Raw genomic sequence first — 23,352 nt, forward strand, 5'->3', positions numbered from 1 at the left:
TTATGGCAGAAAGCGAAGAGGAACTGAGAGCCTCTTGATGAAAGTGAAAGAGGAGAGTGAAAAAGCTGGCTTAAAACTCAACATTCAAAAAATGAAGATCATGGCATCTAGTCCCATCAGTTCAGTTCAGTTCATTTCAGTCATTCTGTTGTGTCTAACTGTATACAATCCCATGGACTGCAGTGCGCCAGGCTTCCCTGTCCATCACCAACTCCTGGAGCTTACTCAAACTCATGTCCATTGAGTCGGTGATGTCATCCAACCGTCTCATCCTCAGTCATCCCCTTCTTTTCCTGCCTTCAATCTTTGCCAACATCAGGGTCTTTTCTGGTACCATCACTTCATGGGAAATAGATGGGGAAGCATTGGAAACAGTGAAAGACTTTATTTTTTAGGTTTGAAAGTCACTGCAGATGGTGACTGCAGTGATGAAATGAAAGACTCCTGCTTCTTAGAAGCAAAGCTTTGACCAACATAGACAGCATATTAAAAAGCAGAGACATTACTTTGCTGACAAAGGTCCATCTACTCAAACCTATGGTTTTTCCAATAGTCTTGTATTGATGTGAGAGTTGGACCATAAAGAAAGCTGAGCGCTGAAGAAGTGATGCTTTTTAACTATGGTGATGGAGAAGAATCTTGAGCGTCCCTTGGACTGCAAGGAGATCAAACCTGTCCACCCTAAAAGAAATCAGTCCTGAATATTCATTGGAAGGGCTGATGCTGAAGCTGAAGCTCCAATACTTTGGTGACCTGACGCAAAGAACTGACTCACTGGAAAAGACCATGATGCTGAAAAGATTGAAAGAAGGAGGAGAAGGGGATGACAGAGGATGAGATACTAGGACGGCATCATTGACTCAATGGACATGAGTTTGAGCAAAGTGCGGGAGTTGGTGATGGACCGGGAAGCCTGGTGTACTACAGTCCATGGGGTCATATAGAGTCAGACAAGACAGAGTGACTGAATTGAACTGAAGTGAACTTGAAAAATATAAGACATTTATTGAAGAAACTGACAATGACAGAAACAGATGGAAAAATATACTGTGCTCATGGAGTGAAAAAATTACTATCATTAAAACGATCACACTGCCTTGGGCAATCTACAGATTCAGTGTAATCCCTATCAAAGTACCAATGGCAGTTTTCACAAATCTAGAACAAATAATTGTTCATCTGCCTTTGTAAACATAATGACCTCATGCTGTCCTATATATATCCAGGAACTGCAACTATAAAAACAAAAAATAGGGAATCCCTTGGTGGTCCAGGGTCCAGTGTTTAACTCTTGGTGCTTTCACTACCATGGAACAGTATTTGATACCTGGTCAGGGAATTAAGATCCCACAAGATGTGTGGTATGGCCAAAAGAAACCTCAACAAATATAAGAAAAATAGATATAAAATTTTTAAAATGTTTAAGTATAAAACAAAATATAGAAATACACTTACATTTTAAAATGTTAAGATAAAAAATGCTTTGGCAGTGGCGCAGATCATCATTCAAATCTTGGCTGTGGAATCAGATGGCCCTCACATCAAATTCCTGCTTAACTGTAAACATGGGTAGGTCAATTCAGCATTTTGTGACCCTAGTTTGTTAACCTGTGAAATGGGGTATCAAATGATAAAAACAGTACAATTTAGTAACTAGTGCAGTGTTCTTTATTTGAGAGAAAACAACCCATGAGTTAGGGGTGCCCAGTGCCTCACAAGCAGTGGAGCACTCTTCCGGAGGGATTTCAGCAAGAAAGGGTGTTATAGAGCATTAGGAGAGGCAATGTAGAAATAGGGCTTGATTGGCTAGGAGGTCAAATATTTCCTGATAAGGCTAATAGGTCTATTTTCTAGTGAAAGATAAGCTAGCAAATGTTGAGTTGGAGGATTGTGATTAATGTATGTTAGGTTTCCTAGACAGTGAGGTGTTTCTTGTGAGTGTGGGCTGACATGGGTTTTGTTTGCATGTGGGCCACTTGGACTGCCCCATTTTGTGAGTCCCAATATGCAAATTTACTTTATCAGTGGGAAATGATGCTTGTCTCTTCTTTCAGATTAGTTATGAGGACAAAATAGCCATAAACATCCTGATTACTTTAAAGCTATAGGAGTAAATAATATTAACAAAAAAAACGCTCTAGGGATTTATTTTTATTAGATCATCAGCACTTAGCCAATCGATGGTCTTGAAGGCTGCAAGTTAGTCAACCTGCCCACTCTCTGAATTCTGGTTTACATCTGCAAGAATGTTGACTAACTGTGGCCCATCCATGACAGTCAGATTATGGTTTGAGGAGTCATCATTCACTTGCATTAACTGTTATTGACCTGTCTCTCTCCCACAATCTTTGATCGTATCCTTGCCAGTGTCTCTCAGACCCTGCCTCTCATTTGGGGATCTGCTTCATGTTCAGTTCTAAGCCATTGCCCTCAAGTTTTTTCATAGACCTGGTTTTTACATAAACCTGTAAAGAACCAAGTTTTTACATAAACCTGTCTCTAGCTGAGACAATATTTTTAGATATCTGTCAATCTTCAAGTAACTCCCTGATTGCATTCTTGTTCTGAGTCAAAGCAGATTCCCCAACTAGACTCACAAAGCTCCTTCTGGACTTTAGCTTCCAATCAAGATGGAGCAATCTGGGCCAGATTTACACTCCCACATGAAACAATGAGAAAATATTGCAACAGTATTCTCAAGATGTCAGAAAACAAAGAACAGTGATTCCGAGTTGGGAAACAAGGTCAACACTGCAATGTCCCAGCTTACTACGTAGACAAAGTTTCCAGGTGGCAGTGCACAAAGGGAACCCAGGTATAGTCAGGCAGAGTTTCTGTGGATTTATCACATATGGAGAAGTATGCTATCTGGCAAGCATAGCACAAAGGCCAGGAGAGGAGAAATCAAAGTATGCTGTTGCATGATTCTTTTACTATGTGTGAAGTAGTATAATATCAGTTATAGGTAGATTGTGATAAGTTAACATGTAACCTATAAATCCTGAGACAGAGTTCAAAAGTCTGTTCTGTACTTTTGTTGTGAAGTAATTAGCCTCCAACTAATAAAAAAAAAAAAAGCAAAAAAAAAAAAAAATCCTGAGACAATCCCTGAAATAGCAGAACAAAGAGTTATAGGTAATAAGCTAACAGAGGAGATAAACTATACTCATACAAAATCCAAAATAAGCCAGAAAATGATGAAAAGAGTACAAATGGGAAAATCAAAAGTCAAGAAAAATGACACAATTGAATTTAACCATACCAGTGGTCATGTTAAATTAAAATGGTCTAAATGCCTCAATTAAAGGCACAGATTGCCATATTAGATTGGGAAATAAAAAGAAAAAAGAAGGCCCAGTTGCATTCTTTTCACAAGAAACCGACTTTAAATATAATAACAGCCAAAAATAGATGAAAATATAACAATGGAATAAAATATGCCACGATAGCAATAGTCAAATGAAAGTTGGGATGATTATATTAATATCAAAGTAGATTTTAGAGCAAAGAATTGCACTACAGTTAAATAAAGTTGTTTTGTAATAATAAAAGGCCAGTTTATCAAGGGGAGATAATAATCTAAATATTTATGTGCTGAAAAACACAGCTCCAAAATGTATGCAGAAAAACCAAAGGAATAGCAAGGAGAAATAAAATTATGGTGGGAAATTTCAACATTTATCTCTCGGTTATGGATATTGATGGAACAGTTGGGTGGAAAATCTGAAAGCTTATAGAAGAATTAAAGTGCAGTATGAACCAATTTGGGCTTCCCTGGTGGCTCAGTGGTAAAAAATCTTTCTGCTAAGGCAGGAGACTGGGGTTTGATCCCTAGGTCGGAAAGATTCCCTGGAGAAGGAAATGGCAACCCATTCTAGTATCCTTCTCTGGGAAATCCAGGGACTGAGGAGCCTGGTGGGCAACAGGCCATGGGGTTGCAAAAAAAGTTGAACATGATTTAGTGATTAAACAACATCAACAACAAATGAACCAATTTGACCTGACTGGCATTGTGGAAGACACTACCCAACAACAGAAGAATATATATCTACATATTTTTTAATTGCTTATTTTTAATTGGAGGATAATTTCTTTATAATGTTCTGTTGATTTCTGCCATACATCAACATGAATCAGCCACAGGTATACATATGTCCCCTCCCTCTCGAGCCTCTGTCCCACCTCTCACCCTAGAATATACATTTCTTTCAAGTATCTATGGAACATTTACTCACATAGAACATATGTTGTGCCATAAGATGTCTCAACATACTTAAAATAATTTTTCAAACTTTTTCCACTTGCATTTTTAAAAGATTTATTTATTTTCTAATTGAAGGATAATTGCTTTACAGAATTTTGTTACTTTTTGTCAAACATGGCTGACTCATGTTGATATTTAAAGTAATTTAAACCACAGTCTGGCAATAATGGAATTAAATTAAAGATCAATAACAAATAAATCACTTGAAAACCCCCATATATTTGGGAACTAAATGACATGTTTCTAGATAGTCCACAGGTCAACAAAAGTTATCAGAAGATAGTTTGGAAAGTATTTTGAAATGAATGAAAATGAAGCCACAGCATAACAGAATTAGTGGGATGCTCTTAAAGCAGGGCTTGGGGGAAATGCATAGCACTAAACGCCTAAGTTTGAAAAGGAGAATGATCTCAAGTTAGTAACCTCTGCTCCCATCTTAAGAAACTAGAAAAAGAAGAAATTAAACTCAGCACAGGGATAGGAAACAAAATTATAAAGATTGGAGCAGACATAAATGAAAAACCAAAACCAGAGTGAAAAAGTCAATGAAACCAAATGCTGCTGGTGAAGATCAATAAAACTGATAGACCTGTAGCCAGACTCATCAAGAAAAGGGAGAGAAGACACAACCGACACAAATAGATGAGCAAAATCATATCACTACAAATTCCACAGATACAGGACAATAAATAAATAGTCTAAACAAATGGGAATTCCCTGTCGGTCCAGTGGTTAGGACTCAGTGCTTTCACTGTTCCATCCCTGATTGGGGAACGAAGATCCCACAAGCCATACTGCAGGGTCAAAAAAATGTATATACAAATGTTGTTGTTCAGTCACTCAGTTGTGTCCGACTCTGCGACCCCATGGACAGCAGCATATCAGGCTTCCCTGTCCTTCACCATCTCTTGGAGCTTGCTCAAACTCACTTCCATGGAGTCGGTGATGCCATCCCCGCATCTCATCCTCTGTCATCCCCTTCTCCTCCTGCCTTCGACCTTTCCCAGCATCAGGGTCTTTTCTAATGAGTCAGTTCTTCGCATCAGGTGGCCAAAGTATTGGAGCTTCAGCTTCAGTGTCAGTCCTTAAAATGAATATCCAGGGTTGATTTCCTTTAGGATTGACTGGTTTGATCTTCTTACAGTCCTAGGGATGCTTAAGAGTCTTCTCCAACACCACAGTTCAAAAGCATCAGTTCTTTGGTGCTCAGCTTTCCTTATGATCCAGCTCTGACATCGATACATGACTACTGGATAAAACAGCTTTAATTAGACAGACCTTTGCTAGTATAGCATAGACAAAGAGAGCATAGCAAACACAATCACCTTTCAAGATAGTGACCTTATGAACTCATGATATGTGGCCTGATGCAGTTTAACTGTGTACAGTCAGATTAGTCACTGCTTTTCCTGTGGGGATAAGGTGTGAAAGGACACTTCCTCCCTAACACTCCCCTATTATTTTTCCATTATTTGGTCTTAGCTATTTTTAAGGCAACTGTAGACTTTACCCAACTGTATTAGTTTCAAGGGCTACCATGATAAATTACCACAAGCTGGTTTGCTGAAACATCAATTGTTTTCTTTATTTTTTTAAATGTTGGTGGCATCCACCAAATGCCCCTGAAAAACGACTAAAGTAAACCACAAAATCTGGCATATGTGGAGGACCCATGGGATGTTATCATCACGAAAAAATATTTTTTTCCCTCTAGTCCAACATCCAGTACCTAGTTAACGAATGGGGGAGGTGTTCTTGGGAGGTTGGCTACAGTATAAAAGTGGTTGAAAGTTCTAGAGCACCATAAATCTGTATCAGACTTACATAATTTCATGCATGTAACAGTAATGAGAAAAGAAAAGTAGCTTGAATTTGTGTTTAGTAGCCAAGACTGGTTTTCTGATAATCCATGAGTCTAGTAATTGGTATATGGCTCCAGAAATAGCTTACCTCACACCATTTTAATTTTAAGTGACTTGCAGTATGTTCTTATTTTTTTCCTGTAAGTAACCTCAAGAGATTTGTGTAGAAAACTTTATTTTTCTGCTGGGGCTCGCACTGCCCAAGCAAAGTCGGGACTGGGAATCTGGGTGGCCCGGGACCTCTGGTGGCAGCAGCTGCAAAAATCTGATGATGCAGATCGCCATAGCAGTTGTGAGACAATTTCAGCAAAAACTGGCTGATACCCTAAAAATGCAGTCTATGTCGGAGGCTTCACTGGCGTCCACGTCATGTTATTGTGCTGACTTAGACGATGAGGTACAGGATTGAACTAAGAAATTATGTCAACTCACAAGTCAGACTGATGATCTTTCTGCAGAGCTGGAAGCTGCATCTTCAGAATGTCTGCACCTGAATGCAAAAAATCAAGTTCTTCAACACAAATTATTATCTATGAAAATACAAGCAGCAGCTCAAGGAAACTTAGAGCAGTTACAAGAGAAGAATAACGCTTCAATAAGAAGTCAGATGGAACTCAGAATTAAAGACTTGGAATCTGGACTCTCCTAGGCGAAAACTTTTCAAGAAGATTCTAATAGAGCAGATTGGAAAAATATAAGCCACTCTACCTAGTAGAACTAGACATTAGAAAGTCACTGGCAAATAAACTAGACAAGACTAATGAGAGGCTGGTAGATATCAGCAGCCAACTTGTGGTGGAGAAAGAGCAGAACAGATCTTGACTCAGCCCTCTTACCACGAGGCCAGTCCTGGAGCCCCCTTGTGTTGGCAATTTCAATAGTAGTTTAGTGCTCAATAGAAATCTTACTCTGGGCTTCCCTGGTGGCTCAGATGGTAAAGAGTCTGCCTGCAGTGTGGGAGACCCAGGTTTGATCCCTGGATCAGGAAGATCCTCTGGAGAAGGAAATGGCAACCCACTCCAGTATTCTTGCCTGGAAAATCCCAGGAGCCTGGCAGTCTACAGACCATGAGGTTGCAAAGAGTCGGACACAACTGAGCGACTTTCTTTCTTTCTAGAAATCTTACTCCAAGAGCAAATGTAGTGTTTTCTGTCTCAATTCCACGCCCTTCAAATAACAAGATGCAGTGGGAGTTGCAAAAGAATATAACTAGAGAACTAGAACAATCTGCTGCTGAATTTAAATCTGGATCCTAAAGAGTGTCTCCTCTAGGATCTACAGTTGAGTCAAATCTGTATCAGGACCTATTTTTGAAAACATCACGAGAATCTGTGCAGATTTTGAAGAAAAAGTACATGATCTGAAAGATAAATAGTAAATGTTTCCCTACTGCACTCTTTTCATGACATTTTAGTTGTTTCCCATTAAACGTGATGAGAAAATCTTTTTTTAAAAAAGGGTTTATTTTTGACAGTTTCACTTTGTCTTCACTGTTTGTTCAGTGAAACTAAGGTTTATGAAAGAGACTTGTTTATGTAACAGTGATATAGTCCTTTTGTGAGCAAATATCAAGAGTTGACTACCTTCATATCTTCATTGTTACTAATTTATAATATCTTCCATTAGTCCTTTGGTACTTTAGAATTTTATTTCATTTTGCTGTGGGTGCTTTTTTATTTACATAAACATGTGGAAATTGAAGGTCAGTAGCTCAATCACATTCTTTTTTTTTTAATTGAAGTATACTTGATTTACAACTTTGTGTTAGTTTCAGGTGTACAGCAAGTTCACTGATATATTTAATATATATATTTCCAGGTTCTTTTCCATTATTGGTTCTTATAAGGTATTGGGTATAATTCCCTGTGCTCTATTGTAACCCTTATAACATCTATTTTATGTATAGTAATTTGTATTAGCTAATCCCAAAGTCCTAATTTCCCCCCTTTCCTTTCCCCTTTGGTAACCATAAGTTTGTTTTGTATATCTGTGAATCTGTGTCTGTTTTGTAAATAAGTTCATTTCTGTCAGTTTTTAGATTCCTCATGTAGGTGACATCATATGATGTTGTCTTCCTCTTTCTCAGTTCACTTAGTATGATAACCTGTAGGTCCATCCATGTTGCTGCCAGATAGCATTATTTCATTCTTTTTTATGCCAGAGTAATATTCCATCGAATATATATATACCACTTATTCTTAAGCAAATAGTTTATTGATGGGCACTTGGATTGTTTCTATATCTTAGCTATTGTAAATAGGTCCGCTATGAACATTTGGTGTCAGTCATGTTCGATTGTTCTGATTCACAGCCACACAATTGGACATTTTCACTTATTTATTTGGCTGTGCCTGGTCTCAGTTGTGGCACGTGGGATCTTTGTTGCATGTGCAGGATCTTTAGTTGTAGCATGTGAACACTTAGTTGCCACGTGTGGGATCTACTTCCTTGACCAAGGATCAAACCTGCATTATGAGTGCAGAGTCTTAGCCACTGGACCACCAGGGAAGTCCCACAATTAGACACTGATTTTTTTATTTTACAAACTGGCAGAGAAGGTGTAGATAGGGTAGATACAGTCCATTCAGTCTTTTCAGGACTAATGATTCTAGCCATTCATTCACATAAGCCTTTGTTTCTTCTTTTCTTCTTTGTGATTACCTGCCTTTTGGTAATTCTAAAAAAAATTTAAATTGCAGTATAGTTGATTTGCAATGTGTTAATTACTGCTGTACAGCAAAGTGATTCAGTTTTACATATATATATATATACATTCATTTTTAATGTATTCTTTTCCATTTTGCTTTACCATAGGATATATCTCTGTGCTATGCAATAAGACCTTGTTGCTTATCCATTCTATATATAAAAGCTTGCATCTGCTAACCCCCACCCCTAATCCCCTCTCCCTTGGCAACCACCCATCTGTTTTCCATGCCCATCAGTTTGTTTCATAGATAGGTTTGTTTGTTTCATAATTTAGATTCTACATATAAGTGATATCATATGGCATTTGCCTTTCTCTTTCTAACTTATTTCACTTAGTGTGATAATCTCTAGTTGCATCCATGTTGCTGCAAATGACATTATTTCATTCTTTTATGACTGAGTAGTATTCCATCATATATATGGACCACATATTTATCCATTCCTCTGTTGATGGGCATTTAGATTTATTTCCATGTCTTGGCTATTGTGAATAACGCTGCTGTGAACATAAGGATATATGTATCTTTTGGAATTTTGATTTTGTCCAGATATATGCCCCAGAGTGAGATTGCTGGATCATATGGTAATTCAATTTTTAGTTTTCTGAGGAACTGCCTTACTTTTTCCACAGTGGCTGTACCAACTTACATTTCCAGCCTTTTGCTAATGTTAATATGGATTTAAAAATAGTTCATATTGTTAGGAAAATTGGTAACTAAGGAATTAGTTTGATGGTAGAAGATATCTACAGATTTTTTAAATCAGCATATTTCAACTATCCAGAGAACAATGACTATATAGTTCCTATATCTTACTTTTCAAAGTAAAACAATTATATACAACAGATTTACAGCAATTTATTTCTTCATCTCCTTCAGCTGTCTTTTCAACGTGTTATTTTGACTCAGACACATCAGGGAATAATTCCAAGTAGAATTATTCTCAAGGAGCACTAGCTTAAAGTTCTTAGATGTAAGCTATTATTAGCCCTTGCTTATTTCAAAGACGGCCCTTTCTGTGTATTATATATATAATTGCAAAGCTAATTAATCATGATTAACCCTTGTTTAATAAGGTTGCAACAGCAGAGGAATAATTGAGGGGTGTATATAGGTTGCCTTTAAGAGATATTTGACTGAAGCTCTCAGAAAGCTTTCTTCCTACTTCTAGTTCCCTTCCTTTGTTGCTTCCAATTCTTAGGAATTTCACGATGTGGCAGGGACCTGAGGATTTTGAGAGTCGATAAAACTGGAGACTTTTATATATCCCTCATCTGGTGTATGACTTCTCTGTGGCCACTTAAAGATCTGCCAACCAGGCACATGCCACAGCGAGCTAGCGTCCTCAACCCTGATAGCCCGGTAAAACGTGGTCTTCTTGCTGAATGAACATTCCTTCAGCTCTTCACAGCCCCTTCTCCCCAAAGGAGGTAGAAGAGAGGATCTCAAAGTATTCTTTCAGCTACATGTTTATATAATTTCTTTTTAAAAAAATGTATGTATTTATTTTAATTGGAGAATAAATACTTTACAATATTGCGATGGTTGTCATACATCAACATGAATCGGCCATAGGTATACTTGTGTCCCTTCACTCCTGAACCCCCCTCCCAGCCCCCACCCCACCCCATCCCTCCAGGTTGTCACAGAGCACCTGCTTTGGGTGCCCTGGCCCTGCTTCATACATCAAACTCACACTGGCTATCAATTTTACTTATGGTAATGTATATGTTTCAATGCTGTTCTCTCAAATCATCCCACCCTCTCCTTCTCCCACTGAGTCCAAAAGTCTGTTCTTTACATCTGTGTCTCTTTTGCTGCCCTGCACGTAGGATCATCAGTACAATCTTTCTAGATTCCACATATATGTGTTACTATACAGTATTTGTCTTTCTCTTTCTGACTTACTTCACTCTGTATAATAAGCTCAAGATTCATCCACCTCATTAGAATGGATTCAAATGCATTCCTTTTATAGCTGAGTAATATTCCATTGTTTATATAATTTCTTAATTTTTTTTAATTTTAAAAGTTTAATTTTTAAAAATTTTATTGAAGTTTATAAAGTTGATTTACAATGTTGTGTTAACTTCCTTGCTTATAGAATTTCATGTACAAATCTATGTTGGAAATGTTTGAAATCTGCATTTTTGAACTTTTTTTAAGTGATAGGTTTTTAGAAAGAACTTTATTGAATAAAGTGAGATTCAACCAGTCAAGGAGATCTAACCAGTCAATCCTAAAGGAAATCAGTCCTGAATATTCCTTGGAAGGACTGATACTGAAGCTGAAGCTCCAATATGTTGGCCACCTGATGCGAAGAACTGACTCATGAAAAGACTCTGATGCTAGGCAAGATTGAAGGCGGGAGGAGAAGGGGATGACAGAGAATGAGACGGTTGGATGGAATCACCCATTCGATGGACATGACTTTGAGTAAGCTCCTGGATTTGGTGGTGGACAGGCAAGCCTGGCGTGCTGCAGTCCAAGGGGTCGCAAAGAGTTGGACAGGTCTGAGCGACTGAACTGAACTGAACTTATTGAATAAAAGGAGTAAAATATAATTAATTTCAGTTCCATTGTTGTTGTTGTGTTAGTCACTCAGTCGTGTCTGACTCTCTGTGACCCCAGAGCTTCGCTGGTAGCTCAGATGGTAAAGAATGTGCCTGCAATGCAGGAGACCTGAGTTGGATCCCTGGGTCTGGAAGATCCCCTAGAGAAAGGAATGACTGCCTACTCCAGTATTCTTGCCTGGAGAATTCCATGGATAGAGAAGCATGGTGGGCTACAGTCCACGGACTCAGAAAGAGTTGGACACGACTGAAGAGCTAACGATTTTAGTTCCACAGACAGGAACAAGATGTGAGTTTTGGAGATCAAGGTAAGCTGGTTAAAGGGAAAGACAGCGCAGATGGTCTTAGAGGGAAGGACCACGTTTGAAACTGGCTTCACAGCGACCCCTGGTGGACGGAAATGTAAGGAAGCCCAGGACTGACTGAGATACAGCCCTTACACTTGCTGAACAGGGAAATATAAAAAGGGAGCCATGTGTTCCCCATCCCGATCCCCCCTCCCGCCTCCAACTAATAAAATAAATGGAAGAAAAAATAAAAAGGGAGCCAGACAGAAGAAAGGCATCATGACGGATAAAACAATGCTGCAAGAAGGCTAGGAAATAGAGATTCAGAGTGCTCTTACATAAACCAGGACATTTCCAAGAAATGCCAAAGACTATCCTTTGAAGTGATACGAGTTATTTTAGGTATTAACTTGTGGAAGCTTTCACTGGTAAAAAATTATTACTTTTTTTGCAAAAAAAAATTAGATATTAATATTTCCAGCCTTTAAAGTATTACAAGTCTTCAGCTTAAGAATGGTAAAGAGAAGAGAGCTTAGAAGATTTGGTTTTGCCAACCAACCTTGATAGCATATTAAAAAGCAGAGACATTACTTTGCCAAGAAAGTACTATCCATTGCCTAGTCAAGTCTATGGTTTTTCCAGTGGTCATGTATGGATGTGAGAGTTGGACTGTGAAGAAAGCTGAGCACCGAAAAATTGATGCTTTTGAACTGTGGTGTTGGAGAAAACTCTTGAGAGTCCCTTGGACTGCTAGGAGAGCCAACAAGTCCATACTAAAGGAGATCAGTCCTGCGTGTTCATTGGAAGGAGTGATGCTGAGGCTGAAACTCCAATACTTTGGCCACCTCATGTGAAGAGTTGACTCATTGGAAAAGACCCTGATGCTGGGAGGGATTGGGGGCAGGAGGAGAAGGGGACGACAGAGGATGAGATGATTGGATGGCCTCACCGACTCGATGGACATGAATTTGAGTAATCTCCGGGAGCTGGTGATGGACAGGGAGGCCCGGCGTGCTGCGATCCATGGGGTCACAAAGAGTCGGACTGACTGAGCGACTGAACTGAACTGAACCAAGACTTCAGTTGAATTTAAGCTGAAAAACTATGCAGTTTTGACGTTGGCTATTTTCCAGGCTACTGATAGCTCAGATAAACTCCAAAATCATCTTACAATATGAAGCCAGATTACCCAATGAAATTTTAATTTTTAAAAAATTTAGACTGAGATGCTGTCAAATGCTGGTGAACATCATCTGAACAAAGAAACCATTAAAAGAAATGAGGCGAATGGAGGAAATTTGCATCCTGACTGGATAATTTATATTCAAGAGTTTTATGAAGTTTTATATGAGATAATAGTATAGTGTTTCAGTTCAGTTCAGTTCAGTCACTCAGTTGTATCCAACTCTTTGTGACCCCGTGGAGTATTGTGTTATGTATTTTTAAAATTTGTTATTGTTTTGAGATATAAATGGGAGGGCAATGGATAGTAGTTTAAATGAAACAACATTGGCCATGTGATGATAATTGTTGAATCTGGGCAATGCTTATATGGGCGTTCATTCATACTCCTTCTACCTTTTTGTTTGAACTGTTACTGATACTAAACCATAAAAATTTGATCAGAACTTTTGCTTCTATTCGTGAATTTTAAAAAGACCAGGCTATCCCAGAACTGTTCTAACCCTTTGCAGTTTATCTTTACAAAAAGTGTCATAAAAGTAGGAAATCAAGTCTGTAGCTACCACAATGCTTTTCAAATGCATTTTCCACCTCTTAAAACTTTTATACATCGTGCCATCTGTGAATTTCATGATGACCTTACAGACCCCACCAGGATACTATCAGTAGAGGCAGAGGTTATGAGAAAGTCAGATCTGAATGAACTCAAGACATATTTATATGCTCCTGGTTGGTTAGGAGGATGGTCCAGATTGATTAAAAGTCAAGTAAGGATTTTGTTGATACCAGCGGACTGGGTGATCTGAGAATAAGCAGATACCCTAGAAACTGAAAGTGAGAAGGCAGTACAGCATAATGAAAATTTGAATTTACGTCAATCATAGATTCATATCTTGATTCAATCAGTTGCTAGATGTGGTCTTACTATATGTTATAGAGCATCAGTTAACTCATATAATACTCCATATGATAGGGGACTGTTGGGAATTAAATCAAATATGTGAATGTGAGAAAAGCGTTAACACAGAAGATCTGGTTGTTTGGTCCTTGTATGTCAAGGGAACTGGAAACCATGATTTGACTATTGGCCAACCCTGGGGGAATGTTCTAATGTTAATTGGTTGATGATCATGTTTTGTTCACCTGATTGCTTTGCACAAACATCACCATCGATAATGTGCATCTGGTGTCACTGTTGGGATCCTGAGTTTCACTTGGCATGGCTGGTCATGGAGCATGATGTACCTATGGGACCTGTTCTCAATAAAAGCCTCAGATGCTGAGGCTTCCCTGAGCTTCCCAAGTTGCACACATGCCTCTAGTTTATTGCTAGAGAAGAGAGCATGCCCTAGGTGACCCCAGAGGGGCAAGTACTCAAAAGCACATGTCCAACCTGTCTGATTTACCTGAAAAGACGTCTTTTTCTTGTTGCTCTTGGTTTGTATATTCTTGCTCTAATAAACCTCAGCCATGACTATAATCTGCTTTTGAGTCTTGTGAGTCCTTTTGCTAAATCAGTAAAATTGAGGGGAAGGTGGCCTTCAGATATCCTGGACATAAATGGACTAGTACAGTGTCTGGCAAGGAGTACACATTCAATATATGCCAGCTATGGAATTTAACTGATCCTGCTGGATGTGACAGGGGACTGACCTCACTGTACTAGAATATAGGCTGTGACTCCAGGATTTTGTCTGTTTTTCTGAACCATGCTCTCGGAAGTGGGCAGGGATAACCTCTCATCAGTGAGAAAGTTAGAAAATATAACTCCAAGGTTTTCCCCTGGCCTCCCAGCCCTCCTGATCCTAAGTAAGAAGGTACCCTGTGAAGAAAATGGGTAGATATCAGATCTCTATCTGGGCCATTCTGAGAATACACAACAGGGCAAACTCTTCTTATCATCTTGAAGGATAACAAAAAGAATCAAAAACCTTGAGAGTGGGAGCTGGAGCCTGGATCCTTACTTTGTTTGGTAGCAGTCATCAGAGGCAGTGGTATTAGAAATGACTATTGGGACTTCCCTGGTGGTCCAGTGGCTAAAACTCCACACTCCCAATGCAGGGGGCCTGGGTTCTATCCCTGGTCAGGGAATCACATGCCACAGCCAAGAGTTTGCATGCCACAACTAAGAACCGGCATGGTGAAATAAATATTTTTTTAAAAAGATAATGACTATCAGGAATTTCCCCAGTTCAACCAGAACCAAGCACACAGAGCCATTTCCGCCATGCACTGGGCACCACAGAAAGACAGTCTTAAACTGAGCACAGTATGTCAAAATTAAAAAATAGTTGGGTTGAGACTTCAACTGAGGGCTAATCCAAGGGAAAGAGCAGCCCAGGGTACCCATCTTGCAATACCTTTCTATATTTGTGTGTGTGTGTGTGTGTGTGTGTGTGTGTGTGACTATGTTCCCCATCCAAGTGTGTGCCTGTGTCCAACTCTTTTCAACCCCATCGACTGTAGCCCTTCAGTCTCCTCTGTCCATGGAATTTCCCAGGCAAGAGTACTGGAGTGGGTTGCTATTTCCTCCTCCAAAGGATCTTCCCAACCCAGGGATGGAACCCATGTATCCTGTGTTGGCAGGTGGATTCTTTACGACTGTACCAGCTGGGAAGCCCATCCAAGTGATCAGATCTATGTTGTTGTTCAGTCGTCAAGTCATATCCAACTCTTTGCAACCCCATGGACTGCAGCATGCCAGGTTTCCCTGTCCCTCACCATCTCCCAGAATTTGCCCAAGCAGATCTAAGATACCTCCAAAAGAGATTTATACCTCTAAAATACAATAATAATTACAATACAATCAGTTGTTATGTCACATATTTATTTACTATTTTTCAAGTAAATTGCCTCAAGATGAATATAAGTCTAATCTCAATAGTGATACCAAGTGGAGTTTTCCTTTACCAGGTTCTTAAATATGGTGAGCATATAGTAGTTCACAGAAGTTTGCTTCTTCTGCATGGGTGGTTGTTTATTTTTTGATCCCTTAATTATATCGGGAGTTTCTATAGATGTCTTCCTTGCACTTTATATCACAAAGTATAGTCACCTCCCTGTCACTGTCACCATCACTGTTATATGTTGTGACATCACTGTCACCCATGTTGCCATACAGTGTGATGTATCTGGGTTTCTTTTTATATGACTTGTAAAAGTGCTTCAATTCACGTGAAAAAAGTGGAACTGGAACATGCTTTATATTTGCTTCTGAAATATGAGTGATGAATGGCTCAGAAACAGCTCTGCAAACGAGGCATTTTTCCTTGTAGCATCGACAAAACTTCACTGGTTGAGGCCTAGATAATATTTCTGCCCTACCTGCACTATTTGGGCATTTTGGTTTAAGATATCTCTGGCATTTGGTCAGTTTCTCTACACTGGATTGCTCAGGGAAGCTTTGATTCTTTGAATAGAGTAGAGGAGTTTTGGTTGGCTTGACCTGACACTGTAGACTTGATGGCCAAGTTGGCTTGGTGGCCTTCTTTGGATAGGATGGACTGACCTGACCGACTAGCTTATGGGCATGAGCCCGCCTATGTGCCTTTTTTGGACTACGTGTTCTATGCAACTTTTCCTGCGGGGGTGATCCTAACACTTTTTTGGGATTTGATGGCTTGGATGGGTTTTGTTGACTCGAGCGCCTGACTGACTTTTTGGCACTTGAAGGAACTTTTTGTGGACTTGAGGGCCCAAATGACTTATCTATACTGGATACCAGGGATTGTTTTTCTGGATCACCCAGACCAGCAGTCGGTGACTTGGAGCCAGTAAATGATATTTTTGATGATGTGGATGCTTTGATGGTGATATCATCCTTCTTGACCCTGAAAATACAGAGGATTTAGAATGTGACAATTTAAATCAGAAGAGTAAAATTGCTGTTACCAGAAAATATGGGCTATTGTATCAATTTAGACTTCTGGTCTTTTTTTGGCTCTAGCAGGAAAATTGAACACAGCAAGAACTGGAGTGTGGAGAAAACCATGACTCAGGTTACAGATTCGAACTCATGTTGAATGCTTTTTCTTTTTCTTAATTTTGCTGTTTCAACCACAGTGGATAACCATATAGTCTATATATGCAATGACACAAACTTGTTTCAAATCTACTGTTGAGAGGGAGAGAGAGAATTTATTTATTCCAGAAATTAAACTTTTTATAAAAAAAGTCACAAGTTGATATGCAACTGAGGCACAAATGTCACAACCTGTCACATAAACAAGTCTTTAGACCAAGTTCATTGTTTTCCTATCATATTTACACCATCAAGTTTTGTAACCATACATATTAATCCTCACAAGATTACTCTAAAACCAAAGGAATAGAACAGTGGTATATTTCAGTCACCAGTCCTTGGATTGGGAAATTTTTAGGGACCCAGTATATCAGTGCCAGCCTAATCCTCCTATATTAAAGGCAGGGACTAGGATCACTGAACACAGTTACAAATTTTTCATGTTATCACATCTTAAAATGATAGATTAACCAAAATGCGTTACTATCTTTGGAATGCAGAGACCCAACTCCTTCTCCCCTGAGAAGATTTTGATTCTGTCTTATTTAGATAGTCATTCCGTCTTTTCATAGACTCAACTTATAATGAAATTAGCAGCCTGGGGCTCAACTGAACCCTGAATAGGAGATAGTTTTGGCTGAAGTTGATAATGTACTTGAGATAATTTAAGAGTTTCATTTAAGTGAACATATCCAACCCACAAGATGTTGGTAGCTCTTCTGAAGTCTAAAGTTAGTGTTAAGTAACAAAATAACAGTGAACTCGCCTACGTGTGTGCACGCATGCGATTGCAGGTACAGTCGCTCATGCGCGTGTGCACCAACCCCCTCACCTCACCCCTACACCCCGCCACTGTGTATTGTTAGTTCAAAAGTTCAAAAAGCAACTTAATGTTGCTGCTTTGGGGACTTCCTCGCTCTCACAGTTATAGAGTATAGTGAAGAACGTGCGCCTCCCCCCAACTTTGTACTTTTATTCAAAGGTGTTAAGACTTACTTTGCTGCGTTATGGGCTTCTTCACCATCACAGGTATAGTGAAGAAAGCAGGAACATGTGACCGTATAGCCGATGATGAGGACGCCAATTACAGTAATGAGGATACGTCGCCTTAATTCCTCCAGTTTGCTCTGCTTGGACTCAACGTGTGTAGTTACTATGAAAGAAAATGTATCATGAGAACATGTGCTTGGTAACCAAGTTTGCTTCCATTTTGATGGGGGTTTGTTACTATAGATCAAAGTCAAATCTCATCATCAGTTATTTCTTTAAGCATGATAAGTGTCCACTGTCATTTTCCTCCCTCTATCACGTCCCCAGCCAGCCACAGTCTACAAGCCAAATCTGGGAGCTGTCTCTGGCTAATCAGTATAATTACCTAGGTTAACCCACATCGTGGCTTGTTCAGCCCATTACCTAGGTATTTGAATGTGTGAATGCACTTGAGTGTTGATGTGTGTGTGAATGTGTATGGTGGGAAAAGGGATGGGACACGAGAACACAGTTCTTGAAACCTACTATGTGTTAGGTACCATGCTAGGTTCATTCACATAGAATTTTCTGGTATGGCTGGTGGGGGAGGGGCAGGGGTTGGTGAATTGGGTGGGGAAGGGGAATGAAAAGGGACAGTATGGCTGTACTCTTCATGTTTCTATGTTTAGAATTTTTACACAGAAGTAAAATTTTCAGATGTTGTCCTAGAATTTCTCCAAGACCTACTCATAGTAAAGTAGAATAAACAGATTTCTTAAACACAGCTAGCTTGTCTAATTAAGTACTTGAATATATTTAAAATAATAGATCATAATTTCTAGCTTTTAAGGTTAGGGACATACCTGCGGTAGCAGATCCATTGCTTTCATTCCTATCTAAACAATTATTTGTCCAAATTGATAAAAGGAAGACATAAATGAAGAGATTCATGTCCAGGACCTTGTTGTGTTTCCTCTCCGAAGGAAACTGCTGGGTTTAACGTGGCTCAGCTTGTTTTAGGGGGCTATGACATCATAATCATAGAATGTCATATCCTGACAGCATAATCTCACCATGGGGACACATGAGCTCCTGGGTACAAATATTATGAAAAGACTTTTAATCCTTTATTTCTCCATTACATCAAATATTCGACCAAATTTGAATCAAAAAGCTTGAGACATTATTAAGCACAGAAGGCAGAGAAAATGAGTTAGCTCTAGATACTGAAGAACTATTTTTCTTTATTAAATGTTAAGGAGGCACCTTACAGTGTTATAGTAGTTCTTATGTGTTTTAGGGGTTAAATCATCCTGGGCTATAAGTTTGTAGGAAGTTTTCTTACTAAAATTAAGATTTTGAATATCCCTCAAGCTTTTTTATTGAGCTACTTTTAATGGGTACCACTAAAGACTTTCTGGCTAGTGAGTAACATGATGAGATCTCCATTTTTAAAAAACCACTCTGGCTCTTGTATGGGAACTAGATTGCTGGGGTTAAAGTAATTTAGACAATTAGAAGGCTGTTATGTAGGTCCACCTGATAGAGGATGGTGGCTTGAAGCAGAGTGGTAAAGATGGAGAGTAATCAATGCATTTGAGGAGTATTTTGATGTGGGTAGGGCTTGAGGAAGGGTAGGCCATAGGGCATGAAGGAGAGAGAAGCAGCAAGGATGATTCATTGCTTCAACAAAAGTGTGTTGGAGATCTATGTGGCAGGAAGCTTTGTGTTAAGCATGAGCATTCAGACAGTCACAGTCCCTGCCTTTAAGAGTTGGAAATCTAAAGGGAGAGGCAGACACGTAAATAACCAATCACTAGGTTATGTAATGGGGCTTCCCTGGTAGCTCAGCTGGTGAGGAATCTGCCTGTAATGCGGGAGAACCAGGTTTGATTCCTGGGTCAGGAAGATCCCCTGGAGAAGGGATAGACTACCCATTCCAGTATTCTTGGGCTTCCCAGGTGGCTCAGATGGTAAAGAATCCGCCTGTAATGTGGGAGACCTGGTTCAATCCCTGGGTTGGGAAGATCCCCTGGAGGAGGACATGGCAACCCACTCCAGTATTCTTGCCTGGAGAATCCTCATGGACAGAGGAGCGTGGCGGGCTGCAGTCCATTGGTTTGCAGAGTCAGACATGACTAAGCAACTAAGCAGCAGCAGAGCAGAACACAGCACAGCACAGGGTATATAATGGGCTTCCCAGTGGTAAAGAACCCGCCTGCCAATGTAAGAGATGTGAGTTCAATCCCTAGGTTGGGAAGGTCCCCTGGAGGGTGGGGGCATGGCAACCCACCCCAGTATTCCTGTCTGGAGAATCCCATGGACAGTGGAGTCTGGCAGGCTGTAGTACATAGGGTCACACAGCGTTGGACACGACTGAAGTGACTTAGCATGCACGCATACAGGGTGTGTAATGTCATATGTAGGCTGTGAAGTCACAGGATCCAGTGCCACAAGATCATGCAAAAGAACGATCTCTTCAAAGTGGGGAGTCCTGGAGGAGATGACCCTTCACCTGAGGTGGGTTTTTGTGTGTTATGGTTTTTATTTTTATTTATTTATTTATTAAAAAGTTATTTATTTTAATTGAAGGATAGTTACTTTACAATATTGTGGTGGTTTTTGCCATACATCAACATGGATCAGCCTTGGGTGTACATGTGTCCCCACCAATCTGAACTCTCTTCCCACTCCATCCCTCTCGGTTGTCCAGAGCACTGGTTTTGAGTGCCCTGCTTGATGTATCGAACTTGCACTGGTCATCTATTTTACATATGGTTATATACATGTTTCTTTTTTTTAAATATAAATTTATTTTAATTGGAGGCTAACTTTACAATATTGTATTGGTTTTGCCATACATTGACATGAATCCACCACGGGTGTACATGTGTTCCCCATCCTGAATCCCCCTCCCAAATCCCTCCCCATCCCATCCCTCTGGGTCATCCCAGTGCACCAGCCCTGAGCACCCTATATCATGCATCGAACATGGACTGGTGATTCGTTTCACATATGATAATATACATGTTTCAATGCCATTCTCCCAAATCATCCCACCCTCGCCCTCTCCCACAGAGTCCAAAAGACTGTTCTATGCATTTGTGTCTCTTTTGCTGTCTCGCATACAGGGTTATCATTACCATCTTTCTAAATTCCATATGTATGCATTAGTATACTGTATTGGTGTTTTTCTTTCTGGCTTACTTCACTCTGTATAATAGGCTCCAGTTTCATCCACCTCATTAGAACTGATTCAAATGCATTCTTTTTAATAGCTGAGTAATATTCCATTGTGTATATGTACCACAGCTTTCTTATCCATTCGTCTGCTGATGAACATCTAGGTTGCTTCCATGTCCTGGCTATTATAAACAGTGCTGCAATGAATATTAGGGTACATGTGTCTCTTTCAACTCTGGATTCCTTGGAGTGTATGCCCAGCAGATGGATTGCTGGGTCATATGGCAGTTTTATTTCCAGTTTTTAAAGGCATCTCTACACTGTTCTCCATAGTGGCTGTACTAGTTTGCATTCCCACCAACACTGTAAGAGGGTTCCCTTTTCTTCACACCGTCTCCAGCGTTTATTGCTTGTAGACTTTTGGATAGCAGCCATTCTGACTGGCGTGAAATGGTACCTCATTGTGGTTTTGATAGGCATTTCTCTGATAATGAGTGATGTTGAGCATCTTTTCATGTGTTTGTTAGCCATCTGTATGTCTTCTTTGGATAAATGTCTGTTTAGTTCTTTGAACTGTTTTTTGATTGGGTCATTTATTTTTCTGGAATTGAGCTGCAGGAGTTGCTTGCATGTTTTTGAGATTAATTCTTTGTCAGTTGCTTCATTTGTTATTATTTTCTCCCATTCTGAAGGCTGTCTTTTCACCTTGCTTATAGTTTCCTTTGTTGTGCAAAAGCTTTTCATTTTAATTAGGTCCCATTTGTTTCTTTTTGCTTTTATTTCCAACATTCTGGGAGGTGGGTCATAGAGGATCCTGCTGTGATTTATGTCGGAGAGTGTTTTGCCTATGTTTTCCTCTAGGAGTTTTATAGTTTCTGGTCTTACGTTTAGATCTTTAATCCATTTTGAGTCTCTATTTGTGCATGGTGTTAGAAAGTGTTGTAGTTTCATTCTTTTACAAGTGGTTGTCCAGTTTTCCCAGCAGCACTTGTTAGAGAGATTGTCTTTTCTCCATTGTATATTCATGCCTTTTTTGTCAAAGATGAGGTGTCCATAGGTGTGTGGATGTATCTCTGGGCTTTCTATTCTGTTCCATTGATCTATATTTCTGTCTTTGTGCCAGTACCATACTGTCTTGATGACTGTGGCTTTGTAGTAGAGCCTGAAGTCAGGCAGGTTGATTCCTCCAGTTCCATTCTTCTTTCTCAAGATTGCTTTGGCTATTCGAGGTTTTTTGTATTTCCATACAATTTGTGAAATTATTTGTTCTAGTTCTGTAAAGAATACCGTTGGTAGCTTGATAGGGATTGCATTGAATCTATAGATGGCTTTGGGTAGTATACTCATTTTCACTATACTGATTCTTCCAGTCCATGAACACGGTATATTTCTCCATCTATTTGTGTCCTCTTTGATTTCTTTCACCAGTGTTTTATCGTTTTCTATATATAAGTCTTTTGCCTCTTTAGGTAGATATATTCCTAAGTATTTTATTCCTTTCATTGCAATGGTGAATATAATTGTTTCCTTAATTTCTCTTTCTGTTTTCTCATTGTTAGTGTATAGGAATGCAAGGGACTTCTGTGTGTTGATTTTATATCCTGCAACTTCACTATATTCATTGATTAGCTCTAGTATTTTTTCTGGTGGAGTCTTTAGGGTTTTCTATGTAGAGGATCATGTCATCTGCAAACAGTGAGAGGTTTACTTCTTCTTTTCCAATCTGGATTCCTTTTATTTCTCTTTCTGTTCTGATTGCTGTGGCCAAGACTTCCAAAACTATGTTGAATAGTAGTGGTGAGAGTGGGCACTCTTGTGGTGTTCCTGACTTTAGGGGAAATGCTTTCAATTTTTTTCCATTGAGGATAATGTTTGCTGTGGATTTGTCATATAGAGCTTTTATTATGTTGAGGTATGTTCCTTCTATTCTTGCTTTCTGGAGGGTTTTTTTTCTATCATAAATGGATGTTGAATTTTGTCAAAGGCTTTATCTGCATCTATTGAGATAAACATATGGTTTTTATTTTTAAATTTGTTAATGTGGTGTATAACATTGATTTGTGGATGTTGAAGAATCCTTGCATCCGTGGGATAAAGCCCACTTCGTCATGATGTATGATCTATTTAATATGTTGTTGGATTCTGTTTGCTAGAATTTTCTTAAGGATTTTTGCATCTATGCTCATCAGTGATATTGGCCTGTAGTTTTCTTTCTTTGTGGCATCTTTGTCAGGTTTTGGTATTAGGGTGATTGTGGCCTCATAGGATGAGTTTGGAAGTTCACCTCCCTCTACAACTTTCTT

The 23,352-nt window shown here is 39.3% G+C and overlaps 1 protein-coding gene across 1 annotated transcript; it reads right to left on the reverse strand.

Moving 5' to 3' along the window:
* Positions 1-15,868: 15,868 nt before the first annotated feature.
* Positions 15,869-18,853, reverse strand: CXHXorf66 (chromosome X CXorf66 homolog). Its single transcript, XM_061137093.1, has 3 exons — positions 18,730-18,853; positions 17,894-18,050; positions 15,869-16,706 (listed from the first exon to the last, which is right to left on the reverse strand). Exons 1-3 carry the CDS (start codon positions 18,815-18,817, stop codon positions 15,869-15,871), a joined length of 1,083 nt encoding a protein of 360 aa, XP_060993076.1. The 5' UTR covers positions 18,818-18,853.
* Between the last annotated feature and the right edge of the window lie 4,499 nt (positions 18,854-23,352).

The sequence above is a fragment of the Dama dama genome, chromosome X (assembly GCF_033118175.1).
Source record: "Dama dama isolate Ldn47 chromosome X, ASM3311817v1, whole genome shotgun sequence".
NCBI lineage: Eukaryota > Metazoa > Chordata > Mammalia > Artiodactyla > Cervidae > Dama > Dama dama.

Coding starts and splice junctions, on each gene's coding strand:
- CXHXorf66 (XM_061137093.1), bottom strand. CDS start 18,817: ATGAATCTCTTCATTTATGTCTTCCTTTTATCAATTTGGACAAATAAT. Junction 18,051..18,729: donor CAATGGATCTGCTACCGCAG/GTATGTCCCTAA, acceptor TTTCTTTCATAG/TAACTACACACGTTGAGTCC. Junction 16,707..17,893: donor GAAGCCCATAACGCAGCAAA/GTAAGTCTTAAC, acceptor CTGTATTTTCAG/GGTCAAGAAGGATGATATCA.